This window comes from Balaenoptera borealis (assembly GCF_965194805.1).
Source record: "Balaenoptera borealis genome assembly, chromosome: 21".
In the NCBI taxonomy this organism is placed as follows: Eukaryota; Metazoa; Chordata; class Mammalia; order Artiodactyla; family Balaenopteridae; genus Balaenoptera; species Balaenoptera borealis.
The window spans coordinates 27,463,066-27,486,921 of NC_138880.1; the positions used below are offsets into that span (position 1 = coordinate 27,463,066).

The 23,856-nt window shown below is 40.0% G+C and overlaps 1 protein-coding gene and 1 long non-coding RNA gene across 2 annotated transcripts in view; both read right to left on the minus strand.

Annotated features, from left to right (window-relative positions):
* The window catches only part of LOC309619787, a 291,877-nt gene that overhangs the window by 151,877 nt on the left and 116,144 nt on the right, over positions 1-23,856 (minus strand). The window lies entirely within an intron of this gene.
* LOC309619550 (uncharacterized protein) lies at positions 1,116-22,141 on the minus strand. The gene is made up of 2 exons (XM_082374777.1): positions 8,814-22,141; positions 1,116-8,774 (listed from the first exon to the last, which is right to left on the minus strand). The coding sequence occupies exon 1, from the start codon at positions 13,704-13,706 to the stop codon at positions 13,359-13,361; it is 348 nt and encodes a 115-aa protein (XP_082230903.1). The 5' UTR covers positions 13,707-22,141; the 3' UTR covers positions 1,116-8,774; positions 8,814-13,358.

The following is a 23,856-nucleotide window of genomic DNA, read 5'->3' on the forward strand; positions in this document are numbered from 1 at the left end:
CTCACTGTGTTTCTTATTTCACTGTGAAAAGGACATTCACACATAGAGGTTGTTTTTGGGTGCCATTCCCAGTACCACAGTCTAAGGCTGCTTTGCCAGGAATTCTAACAATTTCATAAGCACTTAATCCCCTGTTTTATTTTTCTGCTTAAAATCACTTCATTTTTCTGCAAATGAACCCCAGCTATCTTACTTTCTTGCTAGCAGTTCATTTACACATTTATTCTTTCTCTTCTGCATTCTGCTCCCACTACAATCCTTAAAGAATAACGAAACAGTTTATAATATATAATTTGTCAATTTTTTAATGCATTTATTGAAATGACTTCATGCCTCTTTTTTTTCAGATAATTAACATGGAGAACTATATACATTGATTGATTATCAAATGCTAAACTAGTCCTCGTTCCTGGCTTAAACTCACTTGACTCTGCTATTTTTTTCTTTTTATTTATTGTTGAGTAATGCTGGCCTCATAAAATGAGTACTCTCCACTTCTAGTTTCTGGAAGCAATTCTATAAAATTGGTATTATTTTTTCCCTAAACACATAACAGAATTTACTAGCAAAATCTGTTACCTGTGGTTTTGTTTGGAAGTTTTTAAGTACAGATCTAATTTCTTTCATAGATATGGGATCATTCAGGTTATCTGTATTTTTTTCTTGAGTGAGCTTAGTAGTTTGTATTAATATCTTTCAAAGAATCGGTCCATTTCATCTACATTCTAAGCTGACTATTGGTGGATACAGAATTATTCACAATAGTTACTATTCTACTCAGTCTTGGGTGCTGTGGTTGAGAAGCACCTCCTCCATACCCCTTCATTCCTGTATTGCTAATTTGTATCTTCTTTCTTTGTTTTTCATTAGTAGGCTTGGAAATTTATCATTTTTATTGTTCTTAAAAAAAAAAGAACTTCTGGGTTTATTTATTTGATTTTCTGTCCTAAAATTCTTTTTCTTCTTTTTTTTTAAAGAGCTGTTAACTTTCTTGCTTACTTCCCCCTAATTGCTTTGGATTTAATTTGCTAAGCTTTTTCTGTGTGTGTGTGTGTGTGTGTGTGTGTGTGTGTGTGTGTGTGTGTTTTAAGTGGAAGTTTATATTGCTCCTTGTTCTTTTCATAAAAGTAAGCATTTTAATGCTATAAATTTTCTGCCATTGACTGCTTTAGCAGCATTCCATCAAATTTGGTATGTTACATTTTCATTTAGTTTAAAATATTTCTTATTCACCTTGGAAATAAAGCAGGTTGCTTAATTTCCCAATGTTTGGGGAATGTTCCATATTTTTACTGGGGAGTTTCCAGATATCTTTCACTTATTAATTTCTAGTTTAATTATGTTATTATCTGTGAATATCCTTTGTGATATTTCTATTCTTTGACACTTATTAATCTTTAGTTATCAAGTGTTCAATGAATATTAAGTGGGCCATGTTATTTAATAGTATGTATCAGATCTTCTAAAAAGATATATATACACACACATATATATTATATAATTTAAATATATATATGTATTATATATATATATATATAAAATTCTGACAGAAGAATGATAAGAATGAAGTTTTCATTAAAACATGAACTTTTAGAATTATAGTAACTGCAGTCAGGACTGTGTTCTTATAGTCTTTGAACCCCTTTATGACTATGGTTAGACTAAAGTGAATATTCTGGCATCTCTATTCAGGAAGGTAGTTTTTTTAAGTGTTGAACAGGGACAAGTCTTAAGTGATTATACTGTCAAACTGGCACTGTCTCCTCTAATTTTCCCCCCTAAAGCCTACTGACAGAGAAGCTTCTTAAATCACTACATTCTGCAGGGAAGAAATAATTGAGTTCCATATAACAAATATGTCACCTAGCAAATGTCTCTCTGCCTGAAATAAGTGTAGGCACCTGCCAGGTTCCATGTTAAACACAAGGGATGCTTTATTTCTGTAGGTCATGTGTTAGCAGAGCTCTCCCCAACTATCATGAGACTGAAATTATTGCCCCAACTCCCACTTTCATGTCTGTGTTACAACAACTTTAAAAGCATAATTTTAAAACTGTAATAGCTGAATAATGAAGCACTGAGTACTTAGGAACACTGTAATTAAAGAGCGATAGCTGCCCTTTCTCCTCTGTAACTATCTGTGTAAGAAGAAGGTTGATACCACTTAAGAGACATGCACAGTCTTCTCAAAGATATTGATGAGAAATTCTTTAACCATGAAAAGAAGTCCCTCTATTGCTTTATATAGTTAATATTCATACCAAAGAAGCAAATGTATGATAGAGGATGACCTGGGGTCTAATTTTAGTTCTGCTGATAAAGAGCTGGGGGCGTGTCTACCTGATCTGACACAGTCTGCAGTGTGGGCTCCCTGGGGACTGAGGCTGACAGGCCACGTGTTGCAGGTAGACGACATAAACATTTCTTGGTACCAAAGAGCAATGGCACTAGATGTCCGAGATTAGACGGAGGTCTGTCATCTGTCTTAGGACCATTCGTCCTGACCTGTCTCTCAAAGGTGTTCAAGTAGCACAGTAACTTCCAGGCATCACCGTCTTCTGATGCACTGTAATACTTGAGGAATTTACTCACATGCTTATGTACTTATTTCCACCATGATGAAAAGCAACATCTTATTAGCACGAGACATGACTGAATTTTACACAAAGTTCACTCAACAGGACACCACAGTACCTATTTCAAAAGAAAGCATCCATCCATCCTCACAAACAGGCCCACGGTCAAACACACAGTGGCCACTGCATGATTCCTAGCTTTCCATCTTTCTTTTATGTTCCTTGTGCTTTTTTTCTGGCACTCGGAAAACAGAAAAGTAGAAGTAGACCCTGAAGCCTGAAACGTACTCATCTGGAGAAGAAGGTAAAGCAGAGGCGTTCCCTCCGGAGTTACCCAAGGAATTGGAGGCAGGGGAGGAAGAAGGCAAGACCAGGAGAAGAACGGGAAGCAGTGGCCTGCTGGTCCCAGGAGACGTCCACAAAGAGCAGGGTGGCGGCACAGCGGCGGCTCGGTCTATGCGATGACTGGAAAAGAGCGGGGTAAAGGTTTGTGGTAGCCTCTGGAGGTGTCGACTGAGGTTTATTTTCATGATTAGCTAAATCAATACATCAGTGCCTTCTTCCAGGGTTACCAGAGGGCAGAGAGAAATCCATACAGTAAATAAGCCAAAACAGTATCACCAAATCCAAACAGAGTACACCCGGCCATGGAAATGAGGCAAGAAATAATCTGCAGCTAAGATTCCAAAATCGGCTCTTGGTATTAAGCGCAATTGGGATGCGGGGAGGAGGGCCCTCTGACATGATCCGCCCGGGGCTCCGTCTTAATGAGCAGGTGGGCGTGGGAGGGGGCGGAAGGGCTGCCTGGAAAGTTTCTGTAAACAAATAATTCACGGTGAGTGACAATCAGAATGAGCCTCATAAGGGTAACTTTTACCCAACAGAGAGAACTGGGTCTGATTAGCTTGTAACTTTCAAAATACCGTTAAAAAAATCATATTCAAAGGGTTTCAGTTTTTTGGTCTGATTACTCAGAGTTGCTTAAAAAAATAAGAGAAAAGAAACTTCCAGTTAGTTGACTGGATATGCATTTAAAGGCCAAAACTTATGGTAGTAACTATTTTTTTATTAACTGTATTGAGTGTATTTTACAATTAAATGCACTCATATTAAATGTAGAGTGGGATGAGTTTTTAACAAACATTGGGTTGGCCGAAAGGTTTGTTCAGTTTTTTCCGTAAGATGGCTCTAGTAGCACTCAGTTGTCTTTAATTTGAAACAATTTTGTTAGATTGTTTGTGACAGCTGTCATATCAGCATGCATTTAAAAAAAGACTTATCAAAATTGGTGAATTTTTGTGTAGCCACTTTAATATTGAAGATGAAAGAAAAAAGCAACATTTCCAGCATATTATGCTTTATTATCTCAAGAAAGGTAAAAATGCAACCAAAATGCAAAAAAAGATTTGTGCAGTGTATGGAGAAAGTGCTGTGACTGATCGAATGTGTGAAAAGTTGGTTTGTGAAGTTGCGTGCTGGAGATTTCTCACTGGACGATGCTCCACGGTCGGGTAGACCAGTTGAAGTTGATAGCGATCAAATCGAGACATTAATTGAGAACAGTCAACATTATACCATGCGGGAGGTTGCCAACATACTTAAAATATCCAAATCAAGCACTGAAAATCATTTGCACCAGCTTGATTATGTTAATCGCTTTGATGTTTGAGTCCCATATAAGTTAAGCGTATTTCCACACGCAATTCTCTACTTAAATGTAATAAAAATGTTCCGTTTTTAAAACAAATTGTGACGGGTGATGAAAAGTGGATATTGTGCAATAATGTGGAACAGAAGAGATCGTGGGGCAAGCGAAATGAACCACCACCACCACACCAAAGGCCAGTCTTCATCCAAAGAAGGTGATGTTGTGTATACGGTGGGATTGGAAGGGAGTTCTATTATGAGCTCCTTCCGGAAAACCAAAACGATTAATTCCAACAAGTACTGCTCCCAATTAGACCAACTGAAAGCAGCACTCGACGAAAAGCATCCAGAATCAGTCAACAGAAAACACATAATCTTCCATCAGGATAATGCAAGACCGCATGTTTCTTTGATAACCAAGCAAATACTGTTACAGCTTGGCTGGGAAGTTCTGATTCATCCACCGTATTCACCAGACATTGCATCTTTGGATTTCCATTTATTTTGGTCTTTACAAAATTGTCTTAATGGAAAAAATGTCAATTCCCTGGAAGACTGTAAAAGGCACCTGGAACAGTTTTTTGCTCAAAAAGATAAAAAGTTTTGGGAAGGTGGAATTATGAAGTTGCCTGAAAAATGGCAGAAGGTAGTGGAACAACAGGGTGAATACATTGTTCAATAAAGTTCTTGGTGAAAATGAAAAATGTGTCTTTTATTTTTACTTAAAAAAACCAAAGGCAAATTTTGACCAACCCAGTATTATCTACTCACATAACCACAAATGAAAATAGAAAACAGAAAGTTTCCATCGTGACCTTCAGGCCCCTTTCTCCTAGCCTTTAGGCAACCACAGATCTGCTTTCTGATACTGTACATTAGCTTTGCTTTTTCTAGAATTTCATATAAATGGAATCATCCAGTATGTTTTCTCTTGTGTCTGGCTTCTTTTACTCAGCATAAAATTTTGAGATCATCTAGGTTGATGTTTATCAGTTGTCTGTTTATTTTATTATAGAGCATTAGTAATTCAGTGTATAGAAAACCGCGTACATCCAATTCACCCTGCAGTGTTCTGAATTTTACCTATTACTTGTGCTTACCATATTCTGTATTCTTAGCATATAAAAAAAAAATCCAAAGCCGACTCTGTTAACCCTGATCTTTAGTATGAAATATATTTTTAACTGTGATCCCAAATACTTGAATATACATATGTATAGGTGTCTGTGTGTATATAAGAGTATAAATTATGAACATAGTCATATAAGCATGTACACAATGCATATGAGTTTACATAATTGAAAAAAATTCCAAAGCAAGAGCAAGCTTCGCTATTTAAAGTCCTCTGCATTCTGATCTATGTCACATATAACAAATGATGATCACAAGACACTATATTGATTTCAAAACCCATTCATGGGTCAAGACGCACAGTTTGACAAGGAAGAACTTAGAATATCTTGATTACCACCCTGTTACCACCCTGTTGCCACCCTGTTACACGGGGTCTTGCTTTCCTGAGCTACTCAGGATTTGCCCCAGTAAAGGCACTAGATCCTCATGCTGTGAGGCTGAATCCTTGTTCTCTTCCTCACTGTCAGCTGACCCATCACACCCCGGTCAGTAAGACCTTCCTTTCCTGACCCTCTGCCTCGGCTGGAGGGTCAGTTACAATTTTCTATTTGGGGAACTTTTTTGAGTTTATATTCTGATCTGAAACTATGTTCTATGCAGGTGAAGTGTCTGAACCCTAGATGCATATGATAACTATTCATTTCTCCTTTCTAAGCAAACAGTGGTGGTTGCCAAATTAGATTCCACTTTATGCAAACAATTTTCCAGTCTCTCTTCCTATATAATTGTGCATTTTAAGCCCTATGTGATTCTATCAGTTTGCTGGACATTCTGTCTCTGCTTAGACTCCTAAGTCTAGTGAAATAAAAGAATGCATTACATTGTAAAAGATAAATATAAAGATTTATGATAGGTCCTTATTTTATGCATTAATTTTCCCAAGGCAAAGACCATGCAGTATTCACTTGTTCTCTGCTGTGAATCTGGGAGAAAGCATGACACACAAGAGGTACCTAGTTAATGCTGAGTGAATATATTTAGCAATGCTATTACCCTTTTATTTTCTGTCTACTGAAGCTCATTGAGGAAACAATCATGCGGAATGGCCTCTGGTAGAAAGCAGAGTCGCTGCCCTGAGCCAGTTTTGTTATCTTGGGCAGAGTCTTTTCTGGGTCTCAGTTTTCTCCTCGATAAAGTGTGGTTAATAGTAGGATTCAGATGTGGTGGTGATGATAACTTAATATATGTGAAACACTTAAGAAAATGTTTAGCAAATAGTAAATGACATATAGGTGTTAAGCTTTACTGTTATATGTTGTAGGAGAGCAGAGTATGCCACTCTAAATATGCCTCTTTGGCATAAGGGTTATTTTGAGAAACAGCTGACTGGGGTCTGATGGGAGAAGCTCTGAAAACAGTAGAACTTACCTTTTGTAAGGGAAATTTACATTCATAAAGGAAATCCTCATTTGTAAAGGTATCTCCTGCTCTGTACCTGGAAGAGATGAGACTCCAATCATGGCTTAAACCTGCATAAAAAGCCTCACCCTTGTTTCCTGTGCTTTTTTCTGATCACCACAGAACCAGCCTCCCCAAGAACCTTCTTCTTTTGTTTTAGCTGAAGATGGTATTTAAACCCCAAATTGTAAGCCATCTCTTTGAGTTACTCTTCCCTGAGCTTTCCATGTATGTATAAGATGTACATGTTAATAAACTTCTGTTTGTTTTTCTTTTGTTAATCTGTCCTTTATTACTGGGGCCCCAGCGGAGAGCCTGCAAGAAGGGGAGAAGGAAAAGATTTTTTTCCTCCCCTATGAATCTTAACACTTATGCTTGGTGTTTAAGAATGTTACCCCAAAGGACTAAGACAAAGAGAAAAATTGTGTATTTTTAGTTCATCTTCCATTTCACACTTCTGTGGATTTATTCTTTGGTTCAAATTCTAATTCTTTTTTTTGTTGTTGTTTTTGTTTTGCCCTGGAGAAATAAGAAATTAATCACTAAACTGATTATTCCTTCTTACCTTGTTGTGAATTTTTCCATGTGAAGTATTTGTGTATAAACATTTTTATTATTATGTGTTGACAATAAATTGCTCTCTGGGGAAGAATTTCCCTATCTCAGGAGCGAGGAGAGGTGTACCATTTTTCAGGTTTGGTCTTTTCTTGCATCTACAACCTGAAATGACTGCCACCCTGGCTTCCCGTCCACAGCCTCTTGTCACCTTTCCCTTTAGGGTTAACTGTGACACGGAGAAGAACTGGTCCTTTGCGACGGTGAAGTCCTTGAAGTCAGAACAGACTCACTTATTTGTACGTATCTGTATGCAAGTGCCTCCCTACAGAAACAGTTCAACATATTTTTGTTAAAAGAAATATGAATTCACTCTTGGGATGCGGTTTTCTTAAACAGAAACCTTACAGCCACCCTCTCTGCTTTCACATGTTCATCAGAAAAGATGACCGAGTGGCAGTGTCCACACACTAAGTGAAACCCCAAAGTAGACACGAGAGCTGAGGGGAACCAGAGCTTTCATGGGCTCATGGGGACGACCCCCGAGTCAGGCGGGGTCGGGTAACAAAAGGCTCAGGTGGATCAAAGTGAATTTTCGAGAGACTGACAGCAGCAGGCTGCGGAGCAGAGTGATGGAGGATGGAGGCTGAAGGACGAGGCCCCCTGCCCCTCCTCTGTCTCAGGATCTGGCTCCAGGGCCCCGAGCTCCACGTCCTGCCCTCCTGGGGGCTGGCATCCCTCCCACACCAGCAGCATGTTCAGCAGAGTTTGCTTTCTGCTTCTTCTTTAGCAACCTTTACAAGGATGTATGTTACGTTTGTAAAGCCCTTGAGAGCTCTTTGAGGTCTTCTCTTCATCAGGGAAATAAAACATTTATGTTGATTTTATATATATATATATAATACACACACACACACACACACGCACACACACACACACAGAAGCTCAGTTCAACCAAATGATGGGCTATTTATTTCCTAGGGATGCTATAACAAAGTGTCACAAACTGGGTGGCTTGAAAGGATACAAATTTATTCTCTCAGTTCTGGAGTCAGAAGCTCAGAATCAAGGTGTCTGTCGGCAGGGCCATGCTCCTTCTGAAGGTTCAGGCAGAACATCTCTCCTTCTTGGAGCTTCTGCCAGCTCCAGAGTTTCCTCAGCCAATGGCCACACCCCTCCAGACTTTGGTCAGTGTTCACATGACCTTCTCCTCTTTTCCTCTGTATTTCCTGTGTCTCTTATAAAGTCACTTGTCACTGTGTCTAAAGTCCACTCAGATAATCCAAGATGACCATCTCAAGATCCTTAACTTAATCACATTGGCAAAGACTATTTCCAATATGATCACATTCACAGGTTCCAGGGGTCACGACATGAACCTGTCTTTAGGGACCATCATTCATCGTACGAAGGAGTGGAATATAGAAAAGATGCTATTTTTATTTAAAAATGATGGTGATCAGGCTTCCCTGGTTGCGCAGTGGTTAAGAATCCGCCTGCTACCTTCCCTGGTGGTACAGTGGTTAAGAATCCGCCTGCCAATGCAGGGGACACGGGTTCGATCCCTGGCCCGGGAAGATCCCACATGCTGCAGAGCAACTAAGCCCGTGCGCCACAACTACTGAAGGCCGCGCACCTAGAGCCCATGCTGCAACAAGAGACGCCATGACAATGAGAAACCCGTGCACCGCAATGAAGAGTAGCCCCCGATCTCTGCAACTAGAGAAAGCCTGCATACGGCAACCAAGACCCAACACAGCCAAAAATAAAAACAAATAACTAAATAAATTTATAAAATTGATGGTGATCTAAAGCTATTATAGAGGTAAATGTCCAAAAATCATTTATTTTAACAATCCTGTCCTTAGGAGATTTTCCCAGATGCTCATATCTGAGTACTTCAAATTGAGTATGTGTGAAACATGCAGACGTACTTAACCATTGAAAGTATAACAACCTAGGTGCATAATGTCTGAAATTTCTGTAGACAAGTTTCTCTAGAGAAAAATTCAACTAAGAAGCTTTAAAAAAGGAATTATGAATTAGAATATCACTGTTTTACAACTCTTTTAGAAATAAAAGATCTCGGTAATGTGATAAATGATTGATAAAACAGAAAAAGACCACCAGATATTATGAGGACTCTGAAGTCCTCATACACCTACGATGTATTCTTGGCAAAATAACAAAACTTGGACTCTCAACTGGCTTCTAGATCTAGCCAGAATTTTAAAGAAAATAATGAGACTGGAGAAGTAGGTTTGACAACGTCAGTGGAATCTGATCTACAAAATCTAGACTGAGAGATTTTCCAGGATTAAAGTGCCAGAGAGGAGAACTACCTCGTATTAAAAAAGAAATGTCAAGGATTGCAATGCATATACAGTACATCATTTTGCTCTAGATACAAGTATGGAAATCATTAGAAAATTATGACACCGTGAGGGATATTTGAACATTACCTGGATATTTAATGATATTAAAATATATTGTTTTATTTAGGTAGAATAATAATTTTGTATTTACTTTTAAAATATTTAAAAGTATATTAGATGTGCATACTGAATTTCCTATGGGTGAAATTATATAATGTTTGAAATTTATTCCAAAAAGTAATCTATGGGGGGGCAAAAATGGGTAGTGTTGCAGATGAAATAAAATGGACCATGAGCTGATAATTATTTAATCTGGATAGGGTATATGAAATTCAACATATTATTAACTCTACTTTTGAAATGTTTATTTTTTAAAAGGAGATTATATAAAACCACTTTAAATAAAATCTAATGAAGCAATATTACCTTACTTTAACAAAACACATGCATGTGTCATTTTTAATTGCTAATGTGGTTTCAATAAGGAAACTCCACCTTTCAGAAATACTTTTAGCCTCTCATAACCTGAGAAATTTTGTGTTTGTCTAACAGTCTCTCTGAAGGAGTTGAGTGACTAGCATTTTGTCAGAGTAACTGACTAGCATGGGGAAATACCTGCTTTTTCCTTTCACATATTTTTGCTGTATGTAACAAAAACATATGCTATTGCTGGATATATAGTCCGATATGTCAACTTTTTCCTTCTTTACATGAGGTGCTTGGTATAATTCAAAGAGAAGTATCTTTCAGTATGAAGTATTTGTCCCTTGGTGTTCATCACACGGTCTTTTACATAGAAATGATACATTTCTTCTAAACATAATGCTCATTACATACGACCTAAATATTTCACACCCCCAAGATTTCAGACGTTGTGCACATCATCCACAATGGTTTTCTACATATTTTCACTGTACTCAGTTTGAAGATATTCTAAGATACATATAAGCACTGGTGAAAATCTTGGGCCATAGAGATAGGATTGTTAGAATAAATAATTTATGGACATTTACATCTACATTAGCTTTATAACACCATCAATTTTGAATAAAAAATAGCATCTTTTCTATTTTTACTCATTCATACAATGAAAATATAATGAGTTCTTAGATAAAATAGGCAGTACAATGAACAGTTAATAACATGTGCTTTGAGATCAGATTTCAATGCAAAACCTGCCCTTTGTCACAAGGGCACGTGACCTAAGCATGTGGAGCCTTGGGACCCTCACCTGTGATATCTGGCAGGTAATACCACCTACCAGTTAGGACTGTGTGAAGATTAAATGAGATGGTGGACATAAAAGCCTCATAGTACGTACTAAGCACGCAGCAAATGTTAACCCTTGTGAGATTTATTATAGGCGCGCCTTGGTGCTACGTTCCCTTGAGATAAAAAGACCAACTAGATGTTGCGGCTATCCTCAAAGAACTTAACCAAACTAAGGCACATTCAAATGCGTGAGAGATGCCGCACAGTGTGCAGGAGACGGGGAGATGCCGCCCAGGTCCTCTTTCCAAGGGGAGATGCGCCGCTCGCAGGGGGAGTGTGTTGGGCAGAGAGACCCCAGCTCTCAGCTCCTTCAGGGCTGGCCTCAGCTTCAGAGGCTCGTTTTGTCTGAAGTCAGCTAATCCAGAGCAGCCCGCATCTGGGACTGGACAAGGTGGAGGGCGCACAGGCCTGCCCTCCTGGCCCGGTGGGTGGCTGGTGGGCGCGTCTGCTTCCAGAGCTGCCCACTGGCTCAGCTGTGTCTTCGTCCAGCTTGTGTTCAGCTTCTGGCTCTGCCCAATCTTACTTGCTCCTGCTTCCTCTCATGAGGTTGACCAGCTGCCTGCCCTCCATCTCCCTGTCTGTGTCCCCAGAATGGCTCTGTGAGGCTCATCAGAAGTGGTCCAAGGAAGCGGGTGGTAAAGAGAGGGTTTCTAACCGGACTCTCCCACCACCTGGCGGGACCCCTGCCTGGCGTAGCTCTGACAAGCCCTGTCCCCCCAGAGCTCTCTGTTGGGGCGGCCGTGGCTTTCTCTCTCCTCTTTCCCCTCTTTCCACAGGTGATGATCCTCATAAACAGCATGCATGACACAATTCACCTTGTGCCTGTTTCCAGGGAATTCAACCAGCAGACAAGTGCTAACGAACGATCTACAGCACTGGACCCTGGCTTGGTGGTTGGGGTGAAGTGAAATTAAACAGCGGGGCTAGATGTTAAATGTGACGCTAGAGAGGAGCATTTAAACAGGCCGAAGTTAGAGCGAAAATATGAAGGTTGAAAAGGTCAGGGAATAAACTGTGAAAACTGAATTTGGTAAGAAAAAAGGGTCATGTGGAGAGGAGGCTGTGAACAGGCAGAGGTGAGCTCGTGTGACAAGTTTGCTTTCCAAAGTTTACACTGCAACACAAAATTGAAGAATTTTACTATCAGAAGGTATTCTGTTTGCCATGACTAATTAGCTAGCAAACACCTGATGGCTAGTGGGTTCAAAGTGATTGTCGAGAAATTAAAATCATGGATATGATGCTCCAACTGGAAGGAAGAATTGCATCCCTGAAGAGGCCTCGGCTGTGCATTTTAGGGATGCAAATGACCTAGACTGACCTTGAAGGGAAAGCCACTTTTCCTCTCTACTCGCAAGTTTCAACTCCTGTTGAAGCAGAAAATAACTGAAACACCTTGTTTTCAGTTATTTTTGTTTAAAAACATGGTTCTGGAAGATTCGATCAATCTTTAGATCCCAAATTGAAATGTGTCTAATAGTGGATTTTTCATTTTCTTTCCAATTTTATTTTAATAATAGAAGCACAGAATTCCAAACCAGCAAAGCAAGTTGAGGCAGGTCTGCACACATCTTGGTTTCCTATGGTAATGTGGCGTCAACGGTCCTCCCCTCAACAGAGTTGTGGTGGGGATTATTATCGTGATATACATTAGCACAGCTTCATACTATGAAGATGTTATTGTTGTAACTTAAGAGCTCAAGGGAATTATTTTTAACCTGAAGAAATACTTCCATAATCTGTCAACTTTATTTCAATTTCTCTTATGTTCCTTTATATTCTTCCTTTCGGTTTTTAAATTTTTTCTCATCATCCACTTTGTACATTTCCAACCCATCCACCCTGTGCACAATGTGCTGAGAAATGTGATGACATAAAGTGAATGATTTTCTTTATTTTTATCTGTATTTTCTATTCAAGGAAATGGAGGCTCAGGCAAGGTTACAAAATACCCTATTCACAATAACAGTCAGTTGCAAAGCTGAGATTCAAATTGATATCTCTGCACATCAGAAGATGCTTTTCTGTCCTGCACCCTTAGGCCAGCATGCTCCCGCTCTGGCTTCCCGCCCCTGCTGGCACCATCCAGCCCTCAGATAGACTGTCCACTCCTTTCTATGTGAGGACTTTGGAGAAAATCAGACTCTGGCTGACCTCAGGCTCCATGGTCATATTCTGAAACTCTCAAAATCAGACACTAAATGTCTCAGGTTTGATTACTAGCCAGTATGCTATACCCGGTCCTAAAGGAAAAGACTGATTGGATAGTATTAAAATTAATAACTTCTCTTCATCAAAAGACACCATTAAAGAAGTGAAAAAGAAAGAACAGAGCAGAAGATACTTGCAGCAAGTGCAACCCCGTTAGGGCATAAATCCAGAATACAGAAGGACCTACAAATCAACCAGAACTCATCATCATCATCACCACCATCATCATTATCACCATCATCATCACTGTCATCATCACCATCACCACCATCGTCATCACCATCACCACCATCATCACCATCACCACCATCATCATCATCACCACCATCATCATCACCATCACCACCATCATCACCATCACCACCATCATCATTACCATCATCATCATCACCATCACCACCACCATCACCATCATCATCACTATCATCATCATCACCACCATCATCACTATCATCATCGTCATAACCATCACCATCATAATCATCACCTTTATCCTCATCACCATCATCCTCATCATCATCACAATCACCATGGTCATATCTAGAAACAGGTATCTCACAGAAGGGGGATTCCAAACACACCACGCTGGAGAATCATGGTGCTCCTGAGTACCATGAGGACATTTTCTGGAATATTCCCAAGTAGGAAATGCACAAGAAGTATATTCAGATGTTGAGTTGGTGTGGATGGGGCACAATTTTCAGGCAACATTAGTATCTATTCTCTAAAAGAGTTTCATTAGAACAGTTCCTTCTCCATCTGACCGGACCAAGACTGACTTGGGGTATTTCTCCATGGGATGCAGTGCCTGGAGGACTTTATGTTAGACTCTAACTTCCCAAATGGAGGCTGGTGGGGAGGAGTGGTGTTCAGTGCCTTAGAAGATCTTGTCATTTGTGAACAGAGAAGCATTTATCTGCATGGATTAAAGGCTTTGAGTTACTAAACTGATGAAAGGGAGAGAGGGGAGGCAGCAGAAGGGAGAGAGAATGTATTTTTATGATGAACAGGCACCTAGTATATATTATTGCAGTTACTTTTAATGCAGTTGCACAGTGCCATTTTAGCATTAGATAAAAGGAATTATGGGATTACAAGGAAAGAAGATTCTAAGAAGTGGTGATCTTCTGAAGAACTACATCTGGAACCCAGACACGCTGCTAGCGGGGCATCTTCCATTTTCCATCCTCAGGTGGTTACGAGTTTACGTAGTGAGAGTTTCACTAAGTCCAATAGCTACCCTGGAAATACATTCACTTTTTTGGTGCTAATGCTTTATTCTCTGGAAACTTTGGAGAACGCAGTGTGCTTAAAGGAACAACAAACTTCTGAAGAAAAGAGCAAAAGCAGAGTGTACTTTTTAAAATAAGTTAAGGGCTCCCAGTGAGGACTAATGGCTTCTAACATTTGTTCATTCAGTGAATTAATTACCATGCGGGCACAGGAGGTCAGCACCGTCAGACTAATAAGGTGCTGTGTCTCCTACTGGACATGGGCTGGCTGGTGGGTTTGGCTATGTAATTGCTCAGACATTGAGAGAAGGGAAAGGAAATGTTCACAGAATCAATGATTTAATATTAGATTTTTTGGGAGATTGGGATTGACATATATACACTAATATGTATGAAAGAGATAACTAATAAGAACCTGCTGTATAAAAAATAAATTAAATTAAATTAAAAAAATACAAATTTTAAATAAAAATTACAAATAATAATATTAAAATATCTATCAACTAATAAGGAAGAGACAGTATTATGTTATCATAACATTCAGGATATAAATATATAACAATGGAATAATACAGATAAAGATCCTTGCAGCACCTCCTCACTTCCATTCCCATGTCCTCCTCGCCAGTCATTTCCCAACTGAATTTTACCAGTAGACTTCTAGTTTATAGTTAACGGACCTTTTTAACATGGTGTTGATCTTTCATTTTTATTTGGATGTAATAAAGATGCATAAAGCTAAAAAAATAATTTAAAAAATAATAGATTTTTCAATGTTTTTTCTTTACTGTGATAAGAAGATCGGAACATTTTAAATTACAAATTTTACAATGATGAATAACATCTTTAAAGTAAAATGTGCCTGTGTTGATAGCTTTTCTTTGGGAGTAAACCTACTCCATCAAATCAGTCCTTGTGTTCTGTGTAGAAAAACTGAGCCACAGAGAAGGTAGCTGAGCTATAAGGACCAGGCCAGCTCTTTCCTGACAGAGCTGGGGCCTGGTGTGTGTCTTGCTTCCCAGTCCAATGTTCTCATGCGTTCACACTCATCAGATTCAGTGTCATTACAATTTGTTTTGTATTTAAAACCTGATGGCTTAGAAGTTGATATTGGAAAAGTGCTTTCAAGTACCTCAAGGTTGTGCATTTTTTCTAGCAGACACATCACTAAACAGGCCTGACAGTAAAACGGGGGAAAGCCTTGGCCTGATGGTTTCTGCCTTCTCTTGATTTTCACCCGCTGACGTTACTGCGTATCCTGTGTTACGTGAAATACACACCCTTGTGTTCTAGATTTTACCCAGTCAAAAAACCCCTAGTAATCAGGATAATCAAATTATTGCAAGCCTATGAAATTAAGATTTCAAAAGATGGGAAGGTTGAAACGAAGCATCAAAATAATAATAATAATAATAAAGTTATAATTTATGAATCAGACACTGTTCTCTGCACTTGGTCAGTCATCATCTAACCATTTCGCCGGCCACACAGGCCCGCACACTTGTTATCTCCACTTTATGGTTGGCCGCATTGAGGCACAGAGATGTAAACGCACTGTTTAAGGTCACACATTCAGCCTTTGGTAGAGTCAGGTTTCTAAACAAGGATTCTGACCCCAGAGTCTGCTACAAGTACCTAAAAGCAACAAACCTGTCGCTCTTTGTTAAAATAAACCTGACTACACACAAAACAGAACTGGCTGAATCTGCAGCCTAAGAATCGACGCTGTGCCCTGCCGCCTCCCACAAACACCCGTACAGCACGCCCACCAGCGTCTGTTTATTCACCCTCAGCTCCTGGTGGGAATGATTGATTGCTTTCCATTGCTGTTCTTTCAGCACAATGCTCCAGAGTAAAGGTTTAAAAGCAGTTTACTGAACAAGAGATGGAAAAATGTGTTGACAAAACTAAGTTATCAGTAGACATTTTGTATGAATAATAACTTCTGAAAAGTCTTCTAAAACTTAGAGCCGTATATTAAAAAAAAAAAAAACAAAACCTGTTCTCTTCTTCGGAACAATTTTGAATAGAAATGAAATGATTTTAGAATAATCATGACTTGCAAATTAAATGAAGTCACTCTCAAAGAAAAATTAACCTTTCTTTTTTCAAACTGGCATCTGTTAATTTGGAATTTTATTCTAAAATAAAATGCCTTCTCTTTCCCTAGAGAACTGGGATCCCTGAAGGATCCACACACGTGAAGCCGCTTTAGTTTTTACTTTTGGAAAACAAGCTCTTCTCTTGAATTAATTAACAAATAATGGCTTATCCTATGATGAATTCCGTGGAGGTAGATGACTTTGCCTCCACATTGAAAAAGTTGTTAAATAAATCCAACTGCACACAGCATAAATTAAGTGAGAATTAACACTGTGGTGCACCATTCGGTCTGGTGTAGATGGGGTTGTGTGTGATCACCCAGGAATACGTTACACCAAAGCATCGGCCCCATCAGGACATGACCAGTCTTCCCTGACCCGGGCAATCATTTGAATCCTCACAGACTCAGCGTTTGCACACAGGAAATGGGGCAATGGTCCCTGCCCTGATGCTTGGACGTCCATATGAGGATCAGGTGTTACCATATCTGGGAAGGGTTACTGGATGGATTAATGACCAAATACTTATAGTAATTAAGCAATAAGAAATTAAACTTTGATCAGTAGTGGTATTATTTCCCTTTGCCTGAACTGCTTAGACTCTATACTCAGAGGCAGCGTGACGTCTAGAATATTTCCCTTAGCTACTTAAGCGTTGTGCAGTCACCCCCATGTGTGCTCAGCCCTGCGGCGGGAGCTCACAAGCCCTGCTCCTCTGCAGCCGAGCGTGGCTGTGATTTATCACCGAACTCGCTAGCGTTGTTGTTTCGACTCATCTGAGTATTTTGTTTGTACCTCTTTTTTGATATGAGACTTACTCATCTTAGTACCTTGCTTGCCCTTCTTCCGAAACAGTAACACCAGACAGTTATCTGACAAGTCCCCTACCGCTGCCTAGACCAGAGGCTCCAGAGTGAGGTCTGAGATGCAGCGGGAAGTTACGGTGGGAATAAGATGTGCTGGGTCACAGGGCGGGGGGCAGCCTGCTTCTGAACGTGCAGAAGATGATGGAGAACAAAACGGCACACCTGTCTGTCCCTCTTTTGGATCCAAGACACATTCTATCTTATCTTAAAGAGCTCGCGTGGTGGGCACCGTGTGCCCTGCCGGGCAGAGTGATTCTGGAGACTGGCCAGCCTCATGCTTGGCTCCCCCCAGGCTCAGCCTAGGGCTGCATACCTGGAAGCTGTGTTTCTTGCCTCAAAATGCTTTTGCCTTAAAATATTGATATTACTATTTTGGATACAGCAGCCACATCACAGTCAAAATTTCCTTTTACATTAAAAAAAAAGATACCGTAGTGATCAGTAGATGGCAAACTTGCTACACCTAAGTGCTGAGGTTTGGTTTCTCTGTTGGAAACTTGATCGACTTTTTATTCTAAATATTACTGAAAGCTTCCTTAAATAACGAGTGTATTTACTTTATGGTAAAGCAGACCCCTCCCTCTGATAGTTGATGGATGCATCAAAGTTCTGGTCTTTAAGATACTGTGGGCGAGGAGAATCCAATTCCCAGTTCATATAAACAAATGGCACGCTTTTAATTGACAAAGTCACTCGGTGTTTTAATCCTTATTAATTAACCCTTTCTCTCATTTCCTTTCGAAACGCTCTCGGTAGTTACCCCACACAACAGACACACCATGTGAAGCGAACACAAATGGTCACCAGAAACACAGCGAAGAGTAGCTCCATGCTTTCCTACACGTGGGGCACTGTTTTTGTCACTGCTTTATTATACTGCAACCAAACATGAGGAGGAAATTAATATGTTGAGATCAGCTAAGTGAAAATAGCAAATAGGAATTCAAGAAAGACAAGGGGAATTAAATTCTTTAAAAAAAAAGATTAATCTGAGTAAGAAAACTAAGAGGCAGCCTGAAGACAAACACAATCTGATTGACTGTGAGCAGAATTACATTCTGGGGTTTGAGCTGTTTTCTACTTTGTAAGGCTTTCGACAACTGACAGTTTGACCTGAAAAGAAATTGTGACTTTTAACTGATAGTAAATAGTAGTAATTTCCTGTAAATACTTTAGTGGGTCTTTAACACTAAACTTTATACTGCAAGGTCTAGATCACAGCAGAACAAGAGGGGACTGTAATGTGTATGTAAAACAATAAATGACAGCTGAGAAATAGATAATTTCAGGGACTCATGAGATAAGTAAATATTCCCTCTTGTGGGATATTAAAGAACTAATCTGGTTGAAGATACGTATCCAGTTTATCTGTTTTAGAACCACCTGAAACACAGTGGCATGAAGCCACAACTCCCTTACCCTAGTCCCAACCCTGTGGGTCAGGAACGCAGGCGGGACACAAGGGTGCTGTTCCAGCTCCCATGGACAGAGGTACGTGGAGGACCCGGCAGATCAGTCCTGCCAGCTGCCTCGTTCTTCTGTTTCCCATGTGGCATCTGTTGAGTCTGGAACGCTCAAAATGGCTTCTCTGTGGTTTTTGACTTGCACTTTCCTGGTGTTTCGTCTGTATACTGTTGGTGGGAAGTTAAAAAATGGTGCAGCTACTATGGAAAACAGTATGGAGGTTCCTCTAAAAGTTGAAAATAGAACTAGCATATTATCCAGCAATTCCACCTCTGGGTGTACATCCAAAGTAAATGAAATCTGGATCTTGAAGATGTATCTGCACCCCTGTGTTCACTGCAGCATTAATCACAGTAGCCAAGACATGGAAATAACACAAATGTCCATGGACAGATGAATGGATAAAGAAAATGTGGTTTATACATACAGTAGAGTATTATTCAGCCTTAAAAATACAAGGAGATTCTACCACTTGTGACAACATGGATGCACCCGGGGGACATCATGCTAAGTGAGGTAAGCCAGACACAGGACAAATACTGCGTGACCTCATTTATGTGAGGAATCTAAAACAGTCAACCTCACAGATGCTGAGAGTATGACAGCAGCTGGGGCAGGGAGGAGGGGAGGCGGGAGCGGTGTCAGTAAAGGTTCAGGTGTGCAAGACAAGTAAACTGTGGACGTCTACTCTACGACACAGTGCCTGTAATTCACCACAGGGTCCTGTCTGCTAAAAATCTGGTAGAGGGTAGATCTCACATTTAGTGTTCTTAAAACAACACAACAAAACAAATACAATAAACAAAGAGGCAAAAGGAAACCTCTGGAGGTGATGGATGTGTCTATTACTTTGATGGTGGTGATGGTTTTAAGTCCAAACTCGTCAAATAAGATAAATTAAATATGTGCAGTTTTGTGTATCAGTTATACCTCATTAAAGCTGCTTTAAAAAATTAGCTTCCTCAGTCACCTATCTGGTGCCTGGGCTCTCCGTGCGAATCCTCTGTGCTTTCTCACAGCCCGATGGTTTCTGGACCGTGCACCTTCCGTGGAGGCTGCCTCACCCAGAGCCAGTGCTTGCAGATTCTGGGAGGAAAGGTGTAGGGCTTCATATGGCCTGGCCTTGGGAGTCCCAGGATGGCCTGTCTGCCACAGGCAATTGGCAAAGGAAATCCCTAAGGCCAGCCCCGGCTCAAGCGGAGGAAATTTAGACCCCTCTTTCAGTGGGAGAGGTGGCCAAGGATTTACAGCCATCTCGAATCTTCCAAAATAAGTATGGAAAAAGGAAAATTCAATGAGTTCAGAGGGAGATGAGAATTTCAGAGTAGAGTTTCAACTTAAGGATTTCAGCAATGTGCTTTTATACATAAAATGGACAGAGTTTTCTGCCCCGTGGGTATTACAGCTGGTGGGTGGCTTCACCAGGAGGTGTTACTATCTCATTGGTATCACAGTTTGCAGGTTCCAGTCACATGTCTGGCAGAAAGCACTCACCTCTTTCCTATCAGCCTTGTTTAACTTTCCCATTGATGGAAAAAGAAAAAAACAATCTAATTCTACTCATTTCCTCTTGGTTACACTGCCTCCCAGGTTGTGAAAATTTCTGTTCTGTCCTTTTGCAAATTAAAACGAATGGTTAGGAAGTTCATGCATATGATGCTATCACAAATACGTGTTTGTTTCTATTCATTTATTTTAATAATAAGGATATTTTTATTACAATATAATTTGACTCCATCCTTAATTTATGAAACACTGGTCCTTTTGGGTAAGAACTGTCCATCACTAGTCTCAGCTCAAAGATCAATTAGACAAAACTCCATAGACTGGTCTGGAATGTGCTAGCTGTTTATAATTAATGGCCTTCAGAGTAGAAGTTGTTAAAGCAGAGTCTTACCTGTCTTCCTTTGTCTTAATCTAGAATGTGATCTGTTTTGAAACATCAGGTATATACTTGAGATGACATTTATATTTTATCCACTCTTTTTTTTCCCCATAAGTGAAGACTCAGAAATAACATTTTTCCTATCCAGTAAAATTTACATTCTTGTGATATTGATTTTCAGAGGATATTATTTTAAATGAAGTTGAGAATTTAACGGTTTCTTCTGATTGCAATTGACTGACTGTCCTATATAGTTCCTCAGCATCTGAATATAATGGTCAATTTTGGTAAACTGCAAATAAAGAAAATGTCTTTTAAAATACATCAAAAAACATATATTCCTAAGGTATGGAGAGCTCATTTTAAACTGCGTTTGTATATTCCAAGACTGACGCACAGTGTGATTTAGGTAATGTACACGACTGCGTTCAGCTGCTATAAGAATGCGTGTCCCTAACAAGACCGGCCTCCTGATGCAGGTCCGACGGAGGTTCCAACACACTTGCCAGCCCGTGAGAACAAGAACATTTAATTCTGCTACTTCACCTGCACCAGCGACTTGTCAACTTCTGATTGTGGCTCATAATACTGCCTCAACTTGTGAAGAAATAAGCGGTGTAAAGATATTTTTGTTGCACTAACTTGGAAATTAATGTTCTGGTATCAAGCTACTGATTTGGCCTGGAGAAACCTCATGGATTTTTAAAAACTGGAATAATAAGGACATTAATCAGCATCTATTGAGTGCTTACTGCATTCCATGCCTGGTGCTGAGAGGTTTATGCGTGTTTTCTCATTTCATCTACTTTACAACATTTTGAGTTCAAATTGGCTGTTCATCTAATTTTGCAATTGAGAAAACAGACCCACAAGAACCCGAGCTTGGATTTAAACTGAGCCTTCTCCGCTTCAAGTGTTCTTGCCGCTGGGATTTCCTGAAAAACGTTCGTAAGAGCCCTGCTCGCTGCCAAATCCTCAGCTCTGCCAGAGGTACCTGGAACCGAGTGGTTAGAACTGGGCAGGAGAGAGCATGGGCTGGGGAGGTGGGTCTCACCATCTTCACAGTTCCCCCACTCTGTATGTGCAGGGAGAAAATGTGCAGTACCTCGGGGCAGAATACCGGCGAAGGTTTCCAGTGAAAACCAAGTATCTGAAAGCTCTGTCTCCATTTACTTTTCTTTTTTTGAAAATTTAAAGGCTCATTTAATTCTAATTTTTTAAACTAGTTTCATTTTCTCCTGCGTGATGGAAGCAGGGAAGGAGAAAATTTTTAGCTGGAAAGTGTTATTAATTTGGATATAGAAAAATGGAAATATAATATGCCTCCTCAACTCTAATATGTATGATCTATAAATAGGGCAACATCTATCTATTCTTGTTGCTATAGTAAGTAGGAATTTTCTTCAATATCTCTGTTTTTTTTTTTTTTACACTGGATTCAGGTGCAATGGAAATTTTTACAGTATGATGAAACTGATCACGTCATTAGAAAAAGAAGTGATGCTCACTCCTCTTGCAATCTTACTCACTCACAGAGTCTGAGACTGCTCTGTGGCTTCATTCATCCATTCTAAAACGTTATTGAATAGCTACCAGCTGTCACACATATCGGTGAGTCCCGAGGCCACAGAAGTGAGCAAAGCTGACAGTGTAAGCTCCTCGGAGACGCTATTACCCTCTGCCCTCACTGTGTCCTAGGAAGTCCCTCACCCTTCCTTGCCACCAGCTCAGAGGCAGGCAGGTGCAGCCTGGCAGCAGCGACATAACTGATACCTATTCATCCTGAAACAAAAATATGTTCTTGCTACGTAAGTGTTTTCTTAATAGGAACTGGCTACAGACAACCATTCTGCCCAGGTGTGTCTGCAGTGGCACTGGTTAGATGAGTGCATATTAACAATGGAAAGATCCCTGGGGATTACTTCAGCCCAGCGTCCTTTATACAAAGTGAAGGAAACCAGACTAAAATTCGCAGAGCTGGCTAGTGGGAGGTGATGGCACCTGGGCTGGTGCTGTTTCTCATATGCCGGCTGGCTGGCCTCCTTGAAAAAAACAAGGAGCAGAGGAGAGCAGGGGACACGGCTGAACATTGGATCCGTGCCTCTGTTACTCTGTCCTAAATTCTTCCACCTCTGCGCCAGGCTTGCGATAGGCTGCACATTTATGTTGCTCACATACTTTGAGCTCTGGATAAATCTGGGCACTGCAGTAAGAGCTGAATTTACCTCCAAACCTCTTATGAGGCCTACTTGATAAATGAACAACCGAGGCATTGGGCAAAATTAACTTTCCAAGGCACAGCCTGCGGTGGCCACAATTCCCACTGAGAACTAAGGGGTCTCTGAATTCAGCATCTAAACATTTCAGAACACGACCCTCTTCCTTCTCTCGGGGTCTCTTCCCACTCATGGAGCATTTTCACCGGGCTGGTAACACTCACCAGAAACCACTGCCATGTCGTCACCACCACATACACAAGGAGTGGCATCTTCCCCCCAACTGTTCCAGTGGGTGACTGAGGCTCCTTAGAGTTTATTTCAGAGTGCTATATGTGACCAACTGAAACACTGAAGAGGTGCACTAAATACTCATTTTGTAGAACATAAAGTTTAAAAGTACTTTTTATTTTTCTTATTTAAAGAGAATCTCTTTGTCCTTTTATGTGAGAAGGCAATCTACAAAGCTTATGTGCTTTTTCTCTAAACCTACAGAATTAAATTCCCAGTTCCTGATAAAAACCTCTATGCCTAGCAACTTAGGCGAAGAAACCCATTTGAAACCATTAACTTTGCCTGAAACAGGTGTGTTTAAGGAACAGTAGAATGGGTATCCAGAAGAAAAGCTAATGGTTATAGACTAAGAATTGATTTCAAAATTTTTCCCCTCTTCTTGCACATTTTATGTCTGTAATAAAATATATGAGATGGAAAATATGCTTGAGAAATTTAGTTTCCCAAGGAATTTATTTTAATTCTTACTACGAATGAGAAAAGAGCAATTGCTTTGATTATTTTCCTTCCGATTTTTGGCTTCTTTTGTAAGATTGTCTTTCCTTAGTACTGATTCTTCCTTTCTGATTAACAAAGTCAAAAAGTTATATTAACACCTGGATCAACTACAGAATTTTTCATGCAACATT